The sequence below is a fragment of the Gorilla gorilla genome, chromosome 18, assembly GCF_029281585.2.
Source record: "Gorilla gorilla gorilla isolate KB3781 chromosome 18, NHGRI_mGorGor1-v2.1_pri, whole genome shotgun sequence".
In the NCBI taxonomy this organism is placed as follows: domain Eukaryota; kingdom Metazoa; phylum Chordata; class Mammalia; order Primates; family Hominidae; genus Gorilla; species Gorilla gorilla.
The window spans coordinates 28,914,051-28,934,952 of NC_073242.2; the positions used below are offsets into that span (position 1 = coordinate 28,914,051).

Consider the following 20,902-nt stretch of genomic DNA (forward strand, 5'->3'; position numbering starts at 1 on the left):
AAGGGGAGGGAGTGTACGAATAAGGTGTGGGTCACAGAGATCACGTGCTTCACAAGGTAATAGAATATCACAAGGCAAATGGAGGCAGGGCAAGATCACAGGACCACAGGACCGGGGTGAAATTAAAATTGCTAATGAAGTTTTGGGCACGCATTGTCACTGATAACATCTTATCAGGAGACAGGGTTTGAAAGCAGACAACCAGTCTGACCAAAATTTATTAGGCAGGAATTTCCTCATTCTAATAAGCCTAGGAGCACTACGGGAGACTGGGGTTTATTTCATCCCTACAGCTTCGACCATAAAAGATGGCCGCCCCTCGAAGCGGCCATTTTAGAAGCCTACCCTCAGGGACGCATTCTCTTTCTCAGGGATGTTCCTTGCTGGGAAAAAGAATTCAGCGATATTTCTCCCATTTGCTTTTGAAAGAAGAGAAATATGGCTCTGTTCCGCCCGGCTCACCGGCAGTCAGAGTTTAAGGTTATCTGTCTTGTTCCCTGAACATTGCTGTTATCCTGTTCTTTTTTCAAGGTGCCCAGATTTCATATTGTTCAAACACACATGCTCTACAAACAATTTGTGCAGTTAATGCAATCATCACAGGGTCCTGAGGCGACATACATCCTCCTCAGCTTACGAAGATGGCGGGATTAAGAGATTAAAGTAAAGACAGGCATAGGAAATCACAAGGATATTGATTGGGGAAGTGATAAGTGTCCATGAAATCTTCACAATTTATGTTCAGAGACTGCAGTAAAGACAGGCATAAGAAATTATAAAAGTATTAATTTGGGGAACTAATAAATGTCCATGAAATCTTCACAATCCATGTTCTTCTGCCATGGCTTCAGCCGGTCCCTCCGTTCGGGGTCCCGGACTTCCCGCAACAAGTAACATGATGGTAAAGGGGGAGGAGGAATGCCAAGCACACATGTCTACAGGGAAGGAAATGTCCCATACTAGCCTCTTGCTTTCCTCTTTTAGTTAAAATCAAAAGAGAGGAGGAGGCTGGAAGAAATATTTAGAAGCAGATACAATGCTTTAAGAAGGATAGCCACAATACCAGTTGAGTCTATTGGGTAGTGAATACAGTACATCAACATTATAAAATACTAATTACACACAGAACTCCTTAATGGACTGTGTCTACACAGAATTAAAACATACAGATTCAATATATCTATAGGTATGTTTTTATATACATAGTTATATATATCCATATATATTCTATCAAGCAAATGAGTTATGAAGATTTTCTCAATACTCTGAGAAATTTTTCTGCCCCATGACTACTTTAAAGCAAGCAATTAAAATTCCTTACAGAAAAAAATGTATAGTTTGGCAAACTGCATCAAGGACATGCAATGATTGGTCTCATATTTGGATAATCAAAGGCATTCTAATGGGAAATATGGAGTAGCTTTCTTCCCCTTCTCTTGGAATTTAGTGTTGATTCTATTTCTTTCCAAACAGTTTTAAGATTGTATCCATAGCCTGAAAGAAAGTCTCTTGTTTCTAAGAAAGAAAGGCTCATCTTTTTTCTGTTTATATTTCTTAAGGAAGATTGACTAAAAGGCTTGTATTGTGTGTTTCACTGCCTTGGACTTGGGCTGCTGTGAGAAGCAGGGTTAGGATTACAAAGCAAATAGAGTAGGCACAGTGGCTTATGCCTGTGATCCCAGCTCCTTGGGAGGCAGAGGAGGGAGGATCCCTGAGCCCAGATGTTCAAGACCAGACTGGGCAACAAAGTGAGACCTCATCCCTATAAAAGAAATTAGCCGGGCTCGTGCCTGTAGTCCTAGCTTCATGGGAAGCTGAGACAGGAGGATCCCTTGAGCCCAGGAGTTTGAGTTGAAGCTGCAGTGAGCCGTGAATGTGCCAGCCTGGGCAATACAGCAAGACCCTGTCTCTTTCTTGTCTCTTTAAAATATAAAAAAAAAAAGGCAAATAGAATCACAGATAAGGAAAAGCAGAAATTCTGGCCATCAATCCATGCACTTCATGGCAAGGTGCCCCTGCAGGGGTTCACCTCACTCACAGAAACATGACGCTGGAGGCGGGGGAAGTGGTGACGGTAAAAATTACACAGGAAGGAAAAATGTTTTAACTTCGGAGGAAAGAAATGTTAAATCTCTATATTCAAATTCAGAGGGGGAGTGGGTGTAAGGCTGCTCTTGCCGCTTGGTCATGGCACAAGGTCTAGACTCAAAGTGCTTTGCAAACATTGGTCTGAAAGTTCAGGACACACTGGGCTAGGCTACGGTGAGAGGATGGACAACCGTTAGGTGAGAGTAAGTCAATGCGGAAGGAGTCACACTGGTTATTTTTCCCAATCAGGTTGGTCCAACTTATGCAAAACAGGAGAAGGTAAGAAACCTGGATGTGAGGGATGGGTGAGGAGAGGAAGAAGCAAAAGAATAAAAAGGGAGACCCTGAAGAAAGCCTGTGCCATCTGACACGAAACCAAAAACCACAGCTACTACTTAGAAAGGTACAGCGTAGGCTTGTTCTGAGTGAGGACTGAAGGGCCTCTTTGACCCTTACCAGGCCTTAGAACCCAAACCAGTATTCTTGTGAGTATCTGGTAGGTTTGATTTTTACCTTGGACTTTTTCCAATAACACGAAAAGGTTAGGAAACAGAGAGCTATCCCTCCCTCCCCTGGCGGGGAGCAGGAAACAAAGGAAGGAGGATGACAGGCAAAAAAGAAAAAGGGAAGTACCTTCTTTGACACAGGTATTGTTCTTGAGCTGATAGCCCTGAGGGCAGTCACACATCAGGTCCCCTGATGGAAGCACACTGCTGGACACGCCCTCTGGACACCTGCAGCTTCTACTGTTGTTGGCCTTGGGCAGGCACAGCAGGCTGCATGGCCTGGGCACACAGGCATTGCTTCCTGGAGGGAAGACAAACAGCAGCAGGTAGGTTAATACACACCATGAGGGAGGTACTGAATACAAGAAGGAGACCCACTGCAACCTCCTCGTCTTACGGAAAGGACAGCGAGAAGCTCTCAAGGGTCAAGTGGCAAGCTTTGGGGCGCCTACTGTGCTGAAAACTTCTACTCAGTATAACCAGTGACTTGCATCCTGTCTTCAGCCAGATCAGACTGCCCCAGAGCCAAACCAGGCAGCAGGGTTCCTCCTGGGAATTTGTAATTGGGTCACTGAAAGACAAGAAAGCAACCAAGGAGCTGGAGCCAGGGAAAGGGTCACAGAGCATGGGTGTTGAAGTGGCGCATGGCAAGCCAAAACCGTGTGGAAGTCAAAACTCTGGGTATGCAGATAAGCTCAGTCTGCAGACCGTCAGGAGACTAAAAGAGACTTAAGGAGGCCAGGCATGGCAGCACGCACCTGTAGCCCCAGCTACTCAGGAGGCTGAGGCAGGAGGATCACTTGAGCCTGGGAGCTCGAATCCAGCCTGGGCAATATAGCAAGATCCTATCCCTTAAAAAATTTTTTTTTTAATTTAAAAAAGAATCAGAATGTCTTTGGACTTCTCAATTACAACACTAGTGGCTATAATATAGTTGAACATTGCCTTCAAAATTCTGAATAATTTTTTTTTAAAAAAGAAAGAGACTTATGGAGAGAAGAGGCCTAATGAGAGGGAAAGAGAAAGAACAGCTCCAGTCCCCATGAGGCTCTCCTAGACTTTCAACTTTGGGCTCCTTTATTCATTCCATAAAACCATTCACTTGAGCTAGCTTGAGTGGGTTTCTGCTCCTTAGGGCCCCAAAGGCCTTAATTAGAACATACACCTGGTTAATGGTGGGCCCAGGACAAAAATCCAGGCCTCCCCTTCTCAATTCCTTTGTGCCAGAGTGCCCCTCAAGAGCTAAAGGAGGAGCCGACCACAGTACTCATCAGCCACTGCTGTGCAATGTGTTCATGTAAGGACTAGTTCATGCTCATCTAGCCCACTCCTGCCAATCTTTTCTCTGGTTCAGCTTACTAAAGGCAGCACCGGAGAGAGTTTGTAAAATCCACCACTGCACTCTTGAGAAGGAGCCTTTGTGGATGAACGAGGATGGCAAAAGTGCCATCCTATCCCCTACATCGTTCCGGGGATGGCAGGTAAGAAGATGCATAAACCATTTTATAACAATCTGAAACATGATACAACTATGGGGTCACAGAAACTATGAAATCATGTTTTTTCTTTTGACTGCAATCATTAATCATGAAAATGGGAAAAATGAACATAAAAACTTAGATAAAACTCAATTGCTAATTCTTCATTCGTGCTATGTCATGGACAGAGATGCCCTCCCACACTTCAGCACCATATCCAAATCATCTGTTGCCACCCAGCCAAGCATTCATCTAAGCCATGCCTATCCTGGCCTACAGGTTAGACGAAGTTCATTAATGACAATCAGTGTCGATATGGATAATATACTCAGTAGCTTTGGGTGTGTGGGCACATCATTGGTTAATTTACATTACAAATAAAAATAAAAATCACAATGCTATGGCAACAACGTTATTATGATGCCAAGGAAAAGACTAAGAGGTATTACCAAAGAGAAAACATACACGTCCAGAGGAAGGGAGGTTCATATGATGAAACATTCCAAAAGATTCAGTAAATAGAGAGAAAACATACACCTCCAGAGGAAGGGAAGTCCACATGATGAAAGAGTCCAAAAGGTTCAGTAAATAATCAATCATAACAGCTTAATTACCATAGCAGACTAACCAGTTGACTAGAGCAGAAGTCCCAGACATCCCTTCACTCTGATCCATTAGTGGGCACAGATGGCTCCTTTAGTTCAAAGGTACAGGCCACTGGCTACAAGAGGGAATGCAGAATTGACATAGAGCCACCACTCATGAGAAACAACTCAAACAAGGATGTGGGAACACGTGTTTTGTATTCAAAGGACAATATATCACTCAATGTTCCAAGATCCTGAACAATAATGGAATATGATGTTATTTTAAAATACTCTATTACCGGCTGGGTGCAGTGGCTCACATCTGTAATCCCAGCACTTTGGGAGGCCGAGGTGGGAGGATCACTCGAGCCCAGGAGATCGAGACCACCCTGAGCAACATAGTGAAGACTGCCTCCACACAAAAAAATAAGCAAAATTAGCTGGGTACACATCTGTGATCCCAGCCACTTCAGAGGCTGAAGTGGGAGGATTGCTTAAGCCCAGGAGACAGAGGCCGCAGTTAGCTGAGATGGCGCCACTGCACTCCAGCCTGGGCAACAGAGCCAGAGCCTGTCTCAAAAACAAACAAACAAACAAAACGAACAAATAAAAAAAACTACTCTATTACAGGATGATTTTTTTCACAGGGATCATGTCTGTAAAATCATGTAACTAACATTTTCATATGCAGAGCAAATATTCCTATCCAAACAAGCAAGAAGAGCTAAGAGTAGAGAACTCAAAATGGGGTATCATATTTCAGGAGGCTGATCTAGGCAGAAATGTATGAAACTGTACTCTGAGGCAGTAACCAGGGGCAAACTGCAAAACAAGCTAACCAAGTCACTGATCCTAAGAGGTAGGCAGGGGCAGGAATGTCTAGGCTAGTCTGAAGCCAGAGAATGGAAAATGGGAGAGCTGCATCAGAGAGAACCTGGAAGAAGATGGAAGGGTAATTCACCAGCTCCTATGATGGCAGTTCTACCACAGCCACAGACCCTTTATACAGGATGACGATTGTCTTGAGTGGACCAGGCAATATGAAAACCGTCATCTCAATGTGAACAGTGGACAATCATCTTCAAAGACATTCCCTTAGAAGATCAAACACGTAGCCCCGTGATGTCTTCACTGGGCATGTTCAGAACATTTTCACATTTCCTGTTTGGAAAATTCCTCCAGGAATACTTTAGGAGCCAAAAATGTCATCATCTCAAGTATCTATACACTTGGCAATTATCAAAATCAAATCTACCTCAAATAATAAATATGTGCCCTCATTATAGATACTTAAAAGCACATACTTACTGCAGGCTCTAAAGGAGAATTCCAAAACTGCAAAAGAATTCCAAAGCTCCAAGAGCCATTGCAGGAGCAACTGAATACATCAACAATCTTGTAACCTCTTTAAAGAAAAAACACACTTTACAAAGAACAAATTCCAGTTATACCATTTAAAAACCAGCTAGTGGCCAGACACAGTGGCTCACACCTGTAAATCCTAGCACTTTGGGAGGCTGGGGTGTGCAGATTGCCTGAGCTCAGGAGTTCAAGACCAGCCTGGGCAACATGGTGAAACCCAATCTCTACTAAAATACAAAAAATTAGCCAGGCATGGTGGCACATGCCTTTAGTCCCAGCTACTTAGGAGGCTGAGGCATGAGAATTGCTTGAACCCAGGAGACAGAGGTTGCAGTGAGCCAATATCATGCCACTGCACTCCAGCCGGGGCAACAGAACAAGACTCTGTCTCCAAAAAAACTAAACAAATAAAAAATAAAAACCAGCTAGCTATAAAGGAAAAATGCATTTTTTGTTATCCATTTATAACCAAATATTTCAAATTGATAAATGTTGCAACTGAACAACATTTTTATTATGAACCATCATCAGTCAAAATCTAGAACAGTACTTCTGAACTGCTGTCATACTACCAGGGCACTGCTATTCTAGCAACACATGACAGAGGGAGCAGAGCCTGGTGGTTTTATCGAAGTTCAGGCTTTGAAGTCAACGGGCCACAGTGCAAATTCTTACCACTTACTAAAAGTGTGACCTACACAAGTTACTAAACCAGACTTTCATATTCTCATCTATAAAATGGAAATATTGATAGTACATATAGAAGTCTTTGGGAAGACGAAGTGAGGTTATACAAGCCCACAAAGCACATTACTGTGGTACTTATAACACAGCAACCCCTCAATAAATGTAGTTACTATCAATTATTATTATTTAACACTTGGTTAATATAGTAGTCCCCTCTTATTCCAAAACCCCCAATTCCAAGACCCCTAGGTGACACCTGAAACTGCAGATACGACCAAACCTATACTGTGCATGAATTTCTTTTTCTTTCTTTACAATTTCAGAGATAGAAGGTTCGTTCTTACAGCAGATCTTAGCAAACTTGGTGTAAGATTTTTTTTCCTCCCTTATTAAGTCTAGAACTTTCACCCTTTCCCTAAAGGAAGCACTTTACAACCTCTCTTTGGCATATCCAAATTACTGGAATCACTACTCTTGAGGTGTAGGGTCATCATGAAGTAAAATAAGGGTTCCTTGCGTACAAGAACTGCAGTACTTTGACACCCTGATAACCCAGCCGGCTCCTAAAGGGACTAATGAGCCGGCAGCATCAACAGCATGAGACGCTGGACAAAGGGAGGATTCACATCCCAGGTGGGACAGGGAGGAGACAGTACAAGATTTCATCACACTATTCAGAACAGCAAGCAATTTAAATCTTATACATTGTTTATTTCTGGAATCTTCCATATATATTTTTGGACAGTGGTTGACCACAGGTAGCTGAAATCACAGAAAGCAAAATGGCAAATAAGCAGACTACTGTAGAAAGTCCCGAATGTGTTAGGAGGAGACAACAAAAATAATAAAGATGGACAGGAGTCACATTCTTTCTTAGAGGAGTCACCTGTTTTAAAATAAGGAGAGTTGAAGGAATCTTGCTTCTTAGCTCCAGTGACTGAAATATTCAGGCCCTTGCTTGATGGAGGACATCCACCCCTACTGATCTGACTTGCTAGCTGGCAGAGTGGATTTTTAGCATTTCTCCAAGTGCTAGATCCAACACACACCGTGGATCTGTAATACAATGTCCAAAAAAGCAAGTGTCCTCTCAGTGTCCAAAAAAAGCAAGCAGGTTAGAGCAAACAAGTTCAAGGCCAAGAGGTGCGGAGTGCTCATAGACAGTGCTGACAGCCAGACACCATTGCAAAAGCTTTGATTTGACCCAAACTGGGCTGCAGAGAAAGACAAAAATGTCCTTCTCCAGCCCTGTGTTTGGAGGCAGTAGGTCTCCTGGAAGTATCCTGCTCACAACCAAAGGACAGCAAGAGAAAATCCCAAAGGCAAACAGAAAGGAGCAGAGAGGCGATAACTGGCCATGGCCAAAGGGACAGTCACAGCCGCCCATGCACAGGTCCAGGTATGTGTTCTATTCACCAACACAGATCTCCCCCAGCCATTTTTTTTTTTTTCGGTGACAGGGTCTCACTCTGTCACCCAGGATGGAGTGCAGCAGCACGATCTTGGCTAACTGCAGCCTCAACCTCCTGAGCTCAGGTGATGCTCCCACCTCCGCCTCCTGAGTAGCTGAGACTACAGGCATGTGCCACTATGCCCTGCTAATACATATCTCCCTTTTAAACCAGCCTGTCATCTATCCAGACCTCACTCTGGGCCCCAAAATGACTCTGGCTAATTTAAATGAAGATGACTCTTTGAGGCATGAAAGGGAAACTACACCTAAGATGAGGATTGCAGACCTGTCTGATTGGCACCAAGACACCATGTTTGCATGTGCTGAGACCACAAACTCTCTCCTCCCACACTGCTCCTCAGTCACAGGTGTGACTGCATGTCAGCTGTGCCCAAGTTCTTGGGATGAAGTGGACAGTCAAGACTGGGAAGTAAGTTGTGACCGGGTAGCCACTGGCTTCATCTGCACACAGTGTTTCAGAAGCTCCTGTGTGCAAATCAAACACATGCATACAAGCACTTGTAAAAATGAAAACCCTCTCTTCTGGACTAAGTGGTAACGTGGAGAAATGCTAAAAATCCACTTGGAGAAATACTAAAAATCCACTCTGCTAGCTAGCAAGTCAGATCAGTAGGGGTGGGTATCCTCCATTAAACAAAGGTCTGAAGATTTCAGTCACTGGAGCTGAGAAGCAAGATTCCTTCAACTCTCCTTATTCTAAAACAGGTGCCTCCTCTAAGAAAGAATGTGACTTCTCCATTTAGCGGCAGAATTGCAACAAAAGCCCAGCTCCTAAACTAGTGAGAATATTTTGGGAAAGCTAATTCATATCTGAGATTTAATTCCCTCATCTATAAACCATGGATCATAATACCAGCCTTCCCTACCTCACAGGTCAGTGGTGAAGACATAACAAATAATATCGTCTTACATTTGTAAGACACTTTATAGTTTTCCCAGGGTGTTCTCATGCTATCTTCACAATCCCAAGAGGATAACAATGATATCTATAACAGTATTATTTCCCCTGTCAATTTTCTCTTAGTATAGGGTCAGCCAAGAACCATAAAACAATATCAACATTCCAGTTAAGAACAGAAAACTTAGCAGTTTGTCAATAAAGGAGAATCAGCAAACCCAGGATGCCATTTAATCCTGCTGAGATAAAGAGGGAAATTCTTAAAGGGACTATTCTTCTTGGTAATCCTCTGATCCTTCTCCTCTAGAATCAATAGTATGGCTGGGAGATAAGCAAAATTAAAGAGCAGTCATGAAATGATAAAGGCTTTCCACTGAATAGTCTCAGACTCCAGGACTAGCAGCTCAAAGCCTCATAGCAGTTCTTGAAGCCTCGCCCGGTAGATCTCTAAGACAGCTACTGTCTGCACTCACTGCAATTCTTCCCCTCCCTTTTCATCCCTTATTCTTTCAACAAATATGAATTGAGCACCTACAAAGTGCTAGACACTGGTAAAACTATCGGGGAATAAAAAAGACCATCTCTTTCTTCATGGGGTTTAGAGTTTCATGGTGGGAAAAGTTAATTAAAACAACACCTAACTACACAGCACCATTCCAGCAGAGGTAGGTACAGTCAATGAGCAGTAGGTCATCTGAGCAACCGGAGAACAAGCAAGAGTCCCTGACAGGAAGCAACAACTATCTGAGCACCCAGCACAGAGTCTCTTCCTGCAAGTGTGCCAAACAGGGATTAAGCACATGTTAGGACTCTCCCAGCTGCAACAGAAGCCGCGCCACCAATCAGTCAGGGGCCAAGGGCAGGAGGAGGGTGTAATTACCCACCAAGCACCAACACTCTAGGCAGGCAAAAGCATGCTGTCTTCCAGCTGTTTGTGTATCATTAGAAAAGAAATTAAGATGTCATTAGGAAGAAATTAAATAATGTGCATGTTGTCGTGACAACAAAGATGCAGGCTGCCAGCTCCTACTCTGAGCAGAGATTGGCCACACGCAGCCCCTTTCTTGAGATCAACTCTACAGAGACAAAAGAAGAGACTCCGGCTTACCAGTGTTCTTCCCCTTGTAGAAAATCTTCATGTCCATGAGCCCCGTGAGCTGGTTTGCCAGAATCTCCATCTGGGACCCACTGTATCTGGAAGCTCGGAATATGCTGAGCTGTGACCAGTCATCCCGGTAGATTTCATTCTAAAAAGAAAACCTTTGCCCGTTAGTCCAGCTCTTTCATTCTTTACTCTGGTTCTCTCTAACGGTAAGAGTTCCCCCAGGCAGGAGACAACTAACATTTATTGGCTGAATGACTGGCCTGATCAAGATTCTACTTAAATGCAAAGGACAGCAATTTTATCCAAACCTCACCATATAACCCCACAGAAGAAACTGCCCAAAAGAAACTGTCTGATAAGCATTCAAGTTTATGACACAAACCCAACCCCCTCAGCTTGAAATCTGCTTCCCAACTCCATGTTGCTCTCCAGAGTCGAAAAAGAACTGCAAGGCACCATAGGTGGTGCAGAGCTCACCAGAAGTCATCAGAGAATAAAGTGAGCAAAGCGCACAAGAAATGAAGACACCACCCCGAAATGAGGCTACTGACACTGAGGGGCAAACTGGGAATGTTCATGGGAAGAGCCTTCACTTTTAACCTTTTGAAATGTGAACAGCAGGGGAGCCTGGACCCTTGGCGCCTCTGCCTGGCATCCCTCCATAGGCTGAAAATAAGTTATCTCAAATTTGGAAAAAAGGCAACCTTTAAGAAGTTAAACAGCTTCTCTGCAAAGCCCAGGGATGCAGGCTCCTGATCTCATATCCTCCTCACCCGCTCTAGCAGACTGTCCAGCAGCAACAAATGGACTCACCTTAAAGACAGCAATGGCATAGGGGTGCGGGAGGTTGTCCAGAATAACGGAGCGCTGCTGGCCACTGAACGTGATCCGCTCTATGCAGTCCAGGTAGGCATCCGTCCAGTAAATCCACTGGTCGTCCACAGAGATGCCACTGGGCCACTTCACATCCTCTGACACCAGGCGATAGGCAGCAGAACCATCCATATTGCTCCGATAAATCCCAGGCTTCAGGTCTCCCCAGTCTGTCCAGAACATCACCCTAGCGAAAATGGGGACAGAACACATACCTCATCAATACTAGAGAAATGGGAGCTCAAATACTACTCCAGAAAAGGTCAGAAACTCCTTTCGAATGATCCGGCTGGTTATTTCAGCATTATTATAACAATATGTAATGACAACACCTGAAACTACTTAAATTCCTTCACCTGGAAATTCCTTTACTAGAATTTATCTATAGATAAAATCAAATTATGCAAAGATAATATACAAAGAAATGTATATGTATGTATATTAAACTAAATGTTAATCAGCAGAGGAAGTGACACATTATGGTACATATAATAGAATACTGTGAAACCTAAAAATCTATATATGCTCACACAGAACTATTTTCAATACATATTAAGTTTGTTTAAAAAGGTACAGAATAGTAACTATACTACAATTCTATCTGGCGTGTATGTGTGTGTATATGTGTGTGTTTTAAAGATAATACTTGTACATAAGTAAAAGCAATCACGAAAGATACACAAGACATTATTAACAATGATTACCACTAGGAAGTGTGAGGGTAAAGGGTTGAGAATGAAAAGAAAGAAAGCAAATTTTTTTCATAAAGTGCTGTTCTCTCTCAATATTGTCAACCAAGTACATACATTACTCTTAGAATTTTCCTTGAAAAAAATTGTGCCAATTCTCTATCATAAATGCTACGAGAGAGGAAAAGCCAGAATGTCAAATCCAGAATTTCCCTCTTAATTATGTTTCCTTCAGTTAATGAGTTAATAAAAAGCACCTTTGCCTTCCCCAAGTGCACACTGATTGTACATAAGAAAACCTACACATGCTGGGAAGGCAGGGGAAAGATGGAATGAATTAAATGTTTGTACCATGCATGAAACTCAAGAGAAAGTTCTCACAATATCCAAGCAGGCCTGTCTATGTCTACAGAAGCTCTCTTTTAACATCAACTTTTCTAGAGAAACAACCCACAGATGCAAGACATCTGGATGCCTAAAGAGACTCTGACACTGGCTAACAAAAAGCGAACGGAGTTACCTGACCACAATGACTAAGCTGTGGTCTCAAACTTCTCAGTTAATAGACCATTTCAACCACCATCATGAGAAACAAGAGTTTTTGTCCCGCAGTCTGTGTTTCCATGAGAATCTATTAGTGTAGCATTGGACGCAAGACTGATTTCCTTTTGGGGCAACACTTACCCCTCCCCTCTTGGGGCACGAGGACCAGAGCCCTGGGACGATCAAGCACAGAGGAATTGACGATTGTGAGTCGGAAGTCGCCATCTGGATTAGCTACCTGACAAAAACAGGGGGAAAAGAGGCTGAGATGGATCGGAGCTCCTTAAAGACCCCCATTGCCAAAGATGGCTACTCAGCTTCTGCTACAGACATGCCCCCTCCATGCCTGCCTATTTCCCTGACCTGACCCATCTGGGAAACCTGCCCCAACTTCTAGTCACAATGCGCTGTTCCTTCCTCTGACTCATGGGACAATTTTCAAGTGGTCTGAAAGAGGAGCTAGAACCATGTATGCCCCAGTTTCCAGGGCATGATGATCTGGACAAAGCAGTATCAATAAGTAAATTACTCAAATAAGTAAATAAGCAAATGAGCATTTACTTATTTCACCATCCCGTGTCACTCCACGTTCCAAGGCAATCGATGGCTCCACACTCCCATAAAACAAATTCTCAATGTCACAGCCTTGCAATGAAGAGTCCACAGGTGGGACTCATATTCTTGCTCCTTCCCGTCAGCCAGGCTGGTCATCTCTTGCTTCTCCAAGCCTGATGCGGACTCACTCCCGTCTGCTCTTGCCACATCCCATCCTGGGCCTACCTGCCCCACTGCTTACTCTAATCAAGGCATAACTCTCCTTCAAACCTCACTGCCAGGCCTGCCTCCTTTCCTAACTCTTCTGACCCACCTGGCCCAATAAGCATCAGTAGCTCTGCACCTTGGCTCATCTGACACCATTTTGCACCAACAGTATTTGAGTTGTGCAGTGGTCGCCCCACAGCCTGTGAAAAGGTGGGTGCTTGTGCATCACCTGCATTCTTCTAGCCCCTAGCCAAGTGCTGACCACACGCAATTAAAGAAAGGAGAGAAACAGCAATAACACAACCACCGAGGCAGCATTCAGTAGATGCCAGTTCACTTCTATCAGCATCCCCATGAGGTGGACACAAGATCATCCTCTTCTCAGCCAGGGCTCAGCTAAGACATCAACCTCAAGTTGCCTGCTCTGTCTGCCTATTCTAATGTTGCCCCACTCTCCAAAAGCGCAATCACACTGCACTGTTTCAGAGTCTTTGCAGCATGTACCACCAACAGAACTGATTTATTATTTTGCTTCCTCCACTAAAATCTAGGCTCTACTGGAACAAGAACGTGTGTGTCCTGCCCACTGCTTTATCATCAGAACCTAAACCATATGTATCATGCAGAGAACCCCTGTCAAATGGTTGCGTGAATAAATGAATCTCCATCTAACGCATGAAGCAACTTAAGTTTAGAAAGCATAAGTACCTTGCCCCATGTCGCTGAGCTAGTGGAGTCAAGCCTACACCCGGGTCTATCTCTCAAGTCTGTGTCTTTCGTCTTGCAATTCCTCTTAGCTCTCTGCCTCTCCCTGCTTCTACTGCACTTCCCACTTCACCCACATGCCGTCTCTCCATGCAGAGTCAGTATAAAGAGGTGCTGAGGCAGTGAGCTAGCATACTACATTCCCCCAGACAAAGATTTGGCAGTTTAGAGGTCACTCATCATCCTTGCCTTGGGTATATAAGGTGGGACAGGTTACTAGGTAGCTAAGTTGCAGAGAAATGGGGATTAATAACAGTGGTGATGATGATATTGTTGCTATCACTCTAATCGACTAAAATAATACTAGACGATTATTGTTATAGCATTATAATAATACCATGATTTAGGTTGATGCAAAAGTAATTGTAGTTTTTGCCATCATGTTTAATAAAAGTAGTAAAATAAAACAAAAATAGTATATAAATAAAATAAATAAGTACATATATAAATAAAATAAAAATACTACCATTTATTGTTATTAGCTAAGCTTCTGCTAGCCAAAAGATCAACTCCCAGGTACTTACCCCCTTTTCTCTCCTCTCCAGAGGCTCAGCTGGTCCATTCTCTGGAAACTCGCAGTAAATTTCCTGAGTAATCTGACACACTGGCCCTTGCCTCTGTGTCAAATGTGGCTCGAAGCCCAGGTGCCCCGCCTGCTCCCTTAATTAAGAACAGCACGAAAATACACATACCTCAATCTTTTTGAAGCCCGCATCTACCCAGTAAAGCAGCTGGCTGAGGGGTTCAAAAGCCAAAGCGTCTACTGTCTCCAGGCCAGAATTGATGATCACCTCTTGCCCTGTGCTTCCATTCAAACAGAGGCGCTTAAGAGAGAAAAGTAATAATAAATGCTAGGAACTGTTCAAATGACCCCCTGCCAAGTCAGTCCCATGAAGGGTAACCCTTTATTCAACTGGCAGGACTGGCAAGGGATGAGAGGTTTTACGTTAGTAAACTTTCCAGACACATGAAGCCAGCTACATTTTTGTTTTTTAAGCAGAATAAAGAGAATTTAATCATATATATTACTCTGCATTATCATTATGAACACTGGTTACTAAATTATGCTGTATGGCAATAATAAAGTCGGAGATTACTGAGATTGTATGAGTCTGTTTGCTTTTAAAATAAGTGAAACCAGACTGCTGTTACATTTCAGTTCTTGTGTCTGCTTTTATACTCTTTCTTCCCTGTGAGGCTCTTAGCCATCAAGTGCTATTGTTGGACAGCTCCATTCAGCATCACCGCCATCCCCCACCCCAAGCCCCTCAAATACCCAGGCACTGTGAAATTTCTGTTGGGTTGGAATCTAGATAAAAATTTGTTGGAATTGCTTTTCTAAAAGGATTAAGTAGACAATGAATAAAGATCAAATAGCTCTCCTTTAAATGCATGGGTTTGAGCGTATGGCTATCTACCTGGCCCGTCCAGGGCTCTTTAATGCTTACTTCCTGGTTCTTACTTGTGTTCAGAGCAGCTGAAGTGGACAATTATGTGAGCTATGGGTAAGTCAAGCGTTACTGTATCATGGCTTGGGAAGAAAGATGCTCAAGAGGCAGTTGGCACAATAGGGGGGCAACTAATCATCCTACATTACTAGTCCCAACACTTTCCCAGCAGGAAAAGCAAGACCTCACTTTCAAGCAGGTCTGTGGATTTAGGGCTTTCTTTATCCTTCCTATATGAACAGATGAAGACAGAGAAAGAAAAATACTAACACAGAAGACTGGAAACTTTCACCTGTCAGCCCTGAGATGAGTAACACTTACAAACTTCTAACTGCCCATTTCCATAGGCCATTCTGCATGCAGCTTATCAGGACAGGGCAGTCACGATGCACAGCTCCCACAGTCAGACCAAGCGCTGACTCACCTGGATGATGTCCAAGGCCAGGTCGGACCAATACAAACAGTTGTGCTCATAGTCAAAGTCCAGGGCCACTGCTGCCCGTAGCCCGGTGAGAGGCAACTGCTCGGTGGCTCCCGAGGCCAGATCATAGCGGTAGATGGATTTCCTCACAGCATACAGAATGAACTCGTTCTCTTCCGCCAGACACACAAGACACGTGGGAGGTTGGACCCAGGGGATGCTGAAGAGGTCCTAGCACATCTGACCTATTTGTTTCTCACACACAAACCTCAAATTCATTGGCATGTGGTGTGGACCAAGTGAAGAGCACAGAAATCAAGACTCAGGAGGTGTGTAATGGAATCACATTTCTGCCTCAGGCAAGTTACTTAAACTCCAGTGAATCTGTTTCTTCATCTGCAAGTGTTTCACTTGTTATGTTTTTCTTTATTCTAAATCTCCCAATATGCATGCTTCAACAACCATACTTCGGGGCTAAGCCTGCCAGTCTTCAAGTCACACTTGCCAACCTAATTACACCAATCGCCCTGTTCTCCCTCCTCACGTGACTGTATCACCACAGCACCATCATCTTGTTGACGAGAGACCATTAGTCACTGAAGCTTTGTAACTAAGGTCTCTAATCAATTTGCTCACTTATTCATATTGTTCACAACACCATATGGCAATTCTACGAACCTCTTAGATCTCCAAAATAATACTAATAATGCATTTGTTCTTGGTTATTTACAAAATGTTCCACAACATAATCACCACAAAAATTCTGTTTCTACTCAACAAATATAAATTGTGTACATATTGTGTATAATGTGCTTACTACGTATCGGGTATTGTTTAAGACCCACAACAACTGCCTGATGGTAGAACTCTTGTTAACCAAATTTTACAAATGAGAAAACTGAGACCAGAGAGGTTAAGTAACTCACCCAAGGTCACACAACTAGCAAGTGGCAGAACCAAGACTGGAACCCAGGCACTCTGGATCCAGAGTCTATGCTTTAACCACTACACTGTGCTGCCTGTTATGATACAGACACTAGTGCGGATGATTTTTAAGATGTAGAAATGAAGGTCCTGAGTGCTGAAGATACTTACCTAATGTCAGACAACTGGAAATAGGAAGACCCAGTACACTCTCTTGTCCACTTAGGGAACGGCCTGGGAAACATCCAGATTCTTCCCCAGGAGTGGACACAAGCAGCACACCAGCATCTGTGTCTAAAGTGTGCATCTTGACAGTGTGTTGCATATGGGACCAAGATGCAAATCGGAATTCTTTTGCTGCATGCCTGGGTTAGCCATTCCTGCCCACTTCCTGATTCCATACACTCAGTGACTTAACATGTACCACTCACCTTCTTTATAAAAGCTGTAATATAGATAATGCATCAAAAAAATAAATCTACCTACAATTTTTAATAAGGTAAGTTTTCCTTCTTTTCCTCTGGTTCCAGCTCACTTTAGAAGTATCTATGTTACCATCACATGGTAACCTACCTCCCCTTTTGGTTGTCAAGGAAACCTTCCTGCTGTCATTCCCAGGGAGGGGGCCAGCTAAGGTATAGGGACATGAAAGCTACATTTGCAGGAGCAAGGCTTTTGCCCCACATCTCTCTCCAGCATCTATAAACCAGATTCTGTCACTCTGGGCTTTTTTTTCCTCTAAGAAACTAATACCCATAAAGTAGAACCTGAATCCAGAAATACTTGTTTTAGGATTATGTTCAGAGCAGCATGCGGCATTCCAGGGCACAATGCTTACCCTGGAAAAGGAATGGAATTCTTGGCTGGTCCTGCCATACATACAGCCTAGGAATGTGTGTTTTCATAGTAATTGTAAAGGAAGAAAAATTCTTGCGTTTAAAAAATCCTTCCAGATGCCCAGATTACCTCATCTTTGCAAAGATATTACGGCCCCCATTAGTCCTGTGAAAGCATCTTTTTCTTTCCTGGTATATCCCTGCCTCCTATGCCATGCCTTTTTTTTTTTTTTTTCTCTTTTACATAGGAGGTGGCCCACAATGGAATGAGATTTCTCCACTTCATTCCCTGTTCTATCTTCCAGTAGAAGAGAAAATAGCTTTCCTGCCAGTATAGATGGCTTTAAACAAAGTGTTTTGTCCCTTGCTGAATTATCTTCAGAAATATTTATTACAAAAGTAGGCACTCCAGCCCCTTAAGAGCAATCACTCAAACCCTACTAACCCACGCCCTCATCAATAACAGCTCTTGTGAGGGAAATATTTGAATATTATCTGCTCATTTGTTGGAATTTGCTGAAGTGGTGGTTCTTTTCAAGTCTCCACAGTGAGGTATGTTAATTACTCTGGTAATGATGAAAGATTAAATTAAGGGACTAACGAACTTAGCATGAAAAACACCAGGGCAAGCTGGCAGCAGTGAGCAAAAGAGAGGGCTGCCCTGCCCTGCCTGTGGAGACCACACACTTCTTTCATGATTCATTCGGTGCTTATGGCTGTCCACGCAGACACCACCACCCACCGCAGATGGAAGTTAACTCCAGCCATTTACCTTCACCAAGAGGTATGGGCAGGAAAGAGGGCACAGAGGGAATAAAGAAGCTTTAAATGAATAAGAACTGGAAACAGAGTGAAGAAAAGCAAATAAGAGATTATTTTTCAAAGTATCATAATTTCATGTCTCTGTGGTAAAGACCCCATGTTACATCGCCACTAAATCTAGCAGAAACGTGTTTTAGAACACACTATACCTTTATAGCATGTGAATCATTTCAGAGAAGTTTTTCTTAATTAGCATGCATAATGATTATCTAAAATAGTGAGAATGACATTTATTTGCCATTTGGGCAATGTCCAATGAAGAGCATGGGGCTTAGAGTCTGAATTTCAACTTTGTCACTTACTAGATGTGTGACCTTAAGCCATTTAACCTCCTCTGAACATGCTTCCTCGTGAAAAAGTAAAAAACAAAATTGATAATATCTGCTTCCCTGAGTTGTTAAAAGGGTTAAACTGGCAACACATAAAAAGTACACTGAAATCTATAAAATTCCATTAAAATTTTAGTTACAGTTAGTTTTATTATAAAATTAACATAGACTACTTAGCTACTTCCTAAGAAGTCACACACCTCTTTATACTCAACTTTGACAAACAGATTAAGGAACACACAAAAGCCTGTGGGGACCTTTCTACCCTAGTGGATGCTGAATAAATATTTTTCAATTAACAAAGGGATTTCCCTGAAAGAAACTGAGCTGACACAAAGTACTTTCCATTCCTAAAAACGGGTATGGCTATGTATAAGTTCAGTGTGGAAACCAACCTTAGGGAAAAGAGGAAGCCCTGTGATGCTTGTGACGGCCACTGTTTTTCTCCACTCAATTAAAGGAGCCACAAGCCCGGACTTGGGTGAGATCGTGATACTGCTTCAACCATGTCTCAAGAAACGAAAGGGAAGAAACCACCTCTCTTACCTGCCAGGGGACAGGGGACCAGCTCTCCTTCCAGTCGTGCTTCAACATCTCCTCTGCTACAAGTGTCCCCAGAAATCTTCCAGTAGCTGTCACCCCACCCCAAGAGCAAGAGGTCAGAAACATGGAAGAATAGCCACAAAGGCATCCCAGCTGGGAATACATTTACTACCCACGGCCAGTAGAGTCCATCCACTCATTTCCCTTTAGAACTAGAAAGAGGATGTTCGTAGTTCTGAGTCAGTTCTGCTTATAATTAGACTAGGCAGGCCCAGACAATTTAGGGCACTGTCCTGGCCAAGATTTTTAAATATATCTCTTGAATACATTCCTCTGAAGATGTTTCCCTGCTGAAGTTGATGACTTAAGATATTCCTAGAGTTTCAGGGATGCTTACAGACTTGCAATGTGGAGGTAGGAGAGTTTACAAATACCATAATTTATAATGTTGCCCAAACTACTTGCAGGCTGTTAACTTGGAATTCTAGAATTTAGAGTGTAGGGCAATCCAGATGGTCCTCTATGCTCTCTCGCTCCATGTGCGGACCGCTGAGAACCTGACAGGGCAACCTCTGTGATACATACCCTCTCGTTCTCCTGTAAGTAGAACCCACAGGGCAAGGCACAGGAGGGGAGTATGACTTTCCAGAAAATTCCGGATCTGGAACACAAACCTCTAATGACAAATCTTCACTCATCTTGAAACCGAAGTCACTAAAAAGGCAATTGGGCTTTGTTAAGGCCACTGTTTTATACATTTCAGGCATTCCTGTACCAATTCTGCTGACTTTACCTTACTACTTTTCACTTTTATTATAAGTTATTTAACATGTCCCTTTAAAGAATATTTACTTTTTATATAAAATACATCTTCAAAAGAAGATTTATATCAGAACCACAGTTGGAAAAACACAATCACATGCCATAAATAGACCAAAAAAAAATAAAAATCATCATGCCAAATCAAAACAGTATTAAATTTTAGCCAGATCCAGTTCCCTACTCTAAGACTCTGAACCTGCCCTCTCTGTTAAAAGGGATTAGGCAAATGTTACAGTTGCTAGCAACCAATGAGACTTTCTTTTTGACAGAATCTGAAGAAGTAAAAGAGAAATTTTAAAAGAATAACCTTTTTAAAAAATTATTTGGGGCCGGGCATGGTGGTTCACGCCTGTAATCCCAACACTTTGGGAGGCCAAGGCAGACATATTGTTTAAGCCCAGGAGTTCAAGACCAACGTGGGCAACATGGTAAGACCCTGTCTCTACAAAAAAGAATAAAAAAAAATAGCCAGGTATGGTGCTGCACACCTGTGGTCCCAGCTACTTGGGAGGCTGAGGTGGGAGAATCATTTGAGCCCAGGAGGTCAAGGCTGCAGTGAGCCGTGATTGCGCCACTGCACTCCAGCCTGGGCAACAGAGCAAGCCCCTGTCTCAGAAAAAAAAGAAAAAATTTGACTAGGGGTTCAGTGTTATTTAAGAGTATATCCACATACTAGCTAAGTCATCCTGTACTTTGAGATACATCAGTTAGGTTCATGAGACCTCCTGTGATCTGGAGTCACATCTGCCAAACCTCCCAGCTTGAAGGGCAGCATCCTGGAGTAGGAAGCAGGAGGCCTCAGTCGAAGACGATTCTAAAACGAGGTGACTGTACTATGAATGTTCTAAGGCCCTTCCAAACCTGTAAATTCTATAATTCAATGAATTACAGAATATATTCAAAGAGTTATAGAACAGAACATATATTCCACGTTCATGTG

General features: G+C 43.0%; 1 protein-coding gene across 1 annotated transcript in view; it reads right to left on the minus strand.

Moving 5' to 3' along the window:
- The window catches only part of LOC115932779 (sortilin-related receptor-like), a 308,035-nt gene that overhangs the window by 63,558 nt on the left and 223,575 nt on the right, over positions 1-20,902 (minus strand). The window contains exons 37-45 of the mRNA XM_055365626.2: positions 19,726-19,854; positions 19,144-19,229; positions 17,042-17,044; positions 15,690-15,859; positions 14,510-14,641; positions 12,428-12,528; positions 10,999-11,245; positions 10,189-10,327; positions 2,722-2,895 (exon numbers count right to left, since the gene is read on the minus strand). Of these exons, the coding sequence (XP_055221601.2) occupies positions 2,722-2,895; positions 10,189-10,327; positions 10,999-11,245; positions 12,428-12,528; positions 14,510-14,641; positions 15,690-15,859; positions 17,042-17,044; positions 19,144-19,229; positions 19,726-19,854 (1,181 nt within the window). The remainder of the gene's footprint in view (positions 1-2,721; positions 2,896-10,188; positions 10,328-10,998; positions 11,246-12,427; positions 12,529-14,509; positions 14,642-15,689; positions 15,860-17,041; positions 17,045-19,143; positions 19,230-19,725; positions 19,855-20,902) is intronic.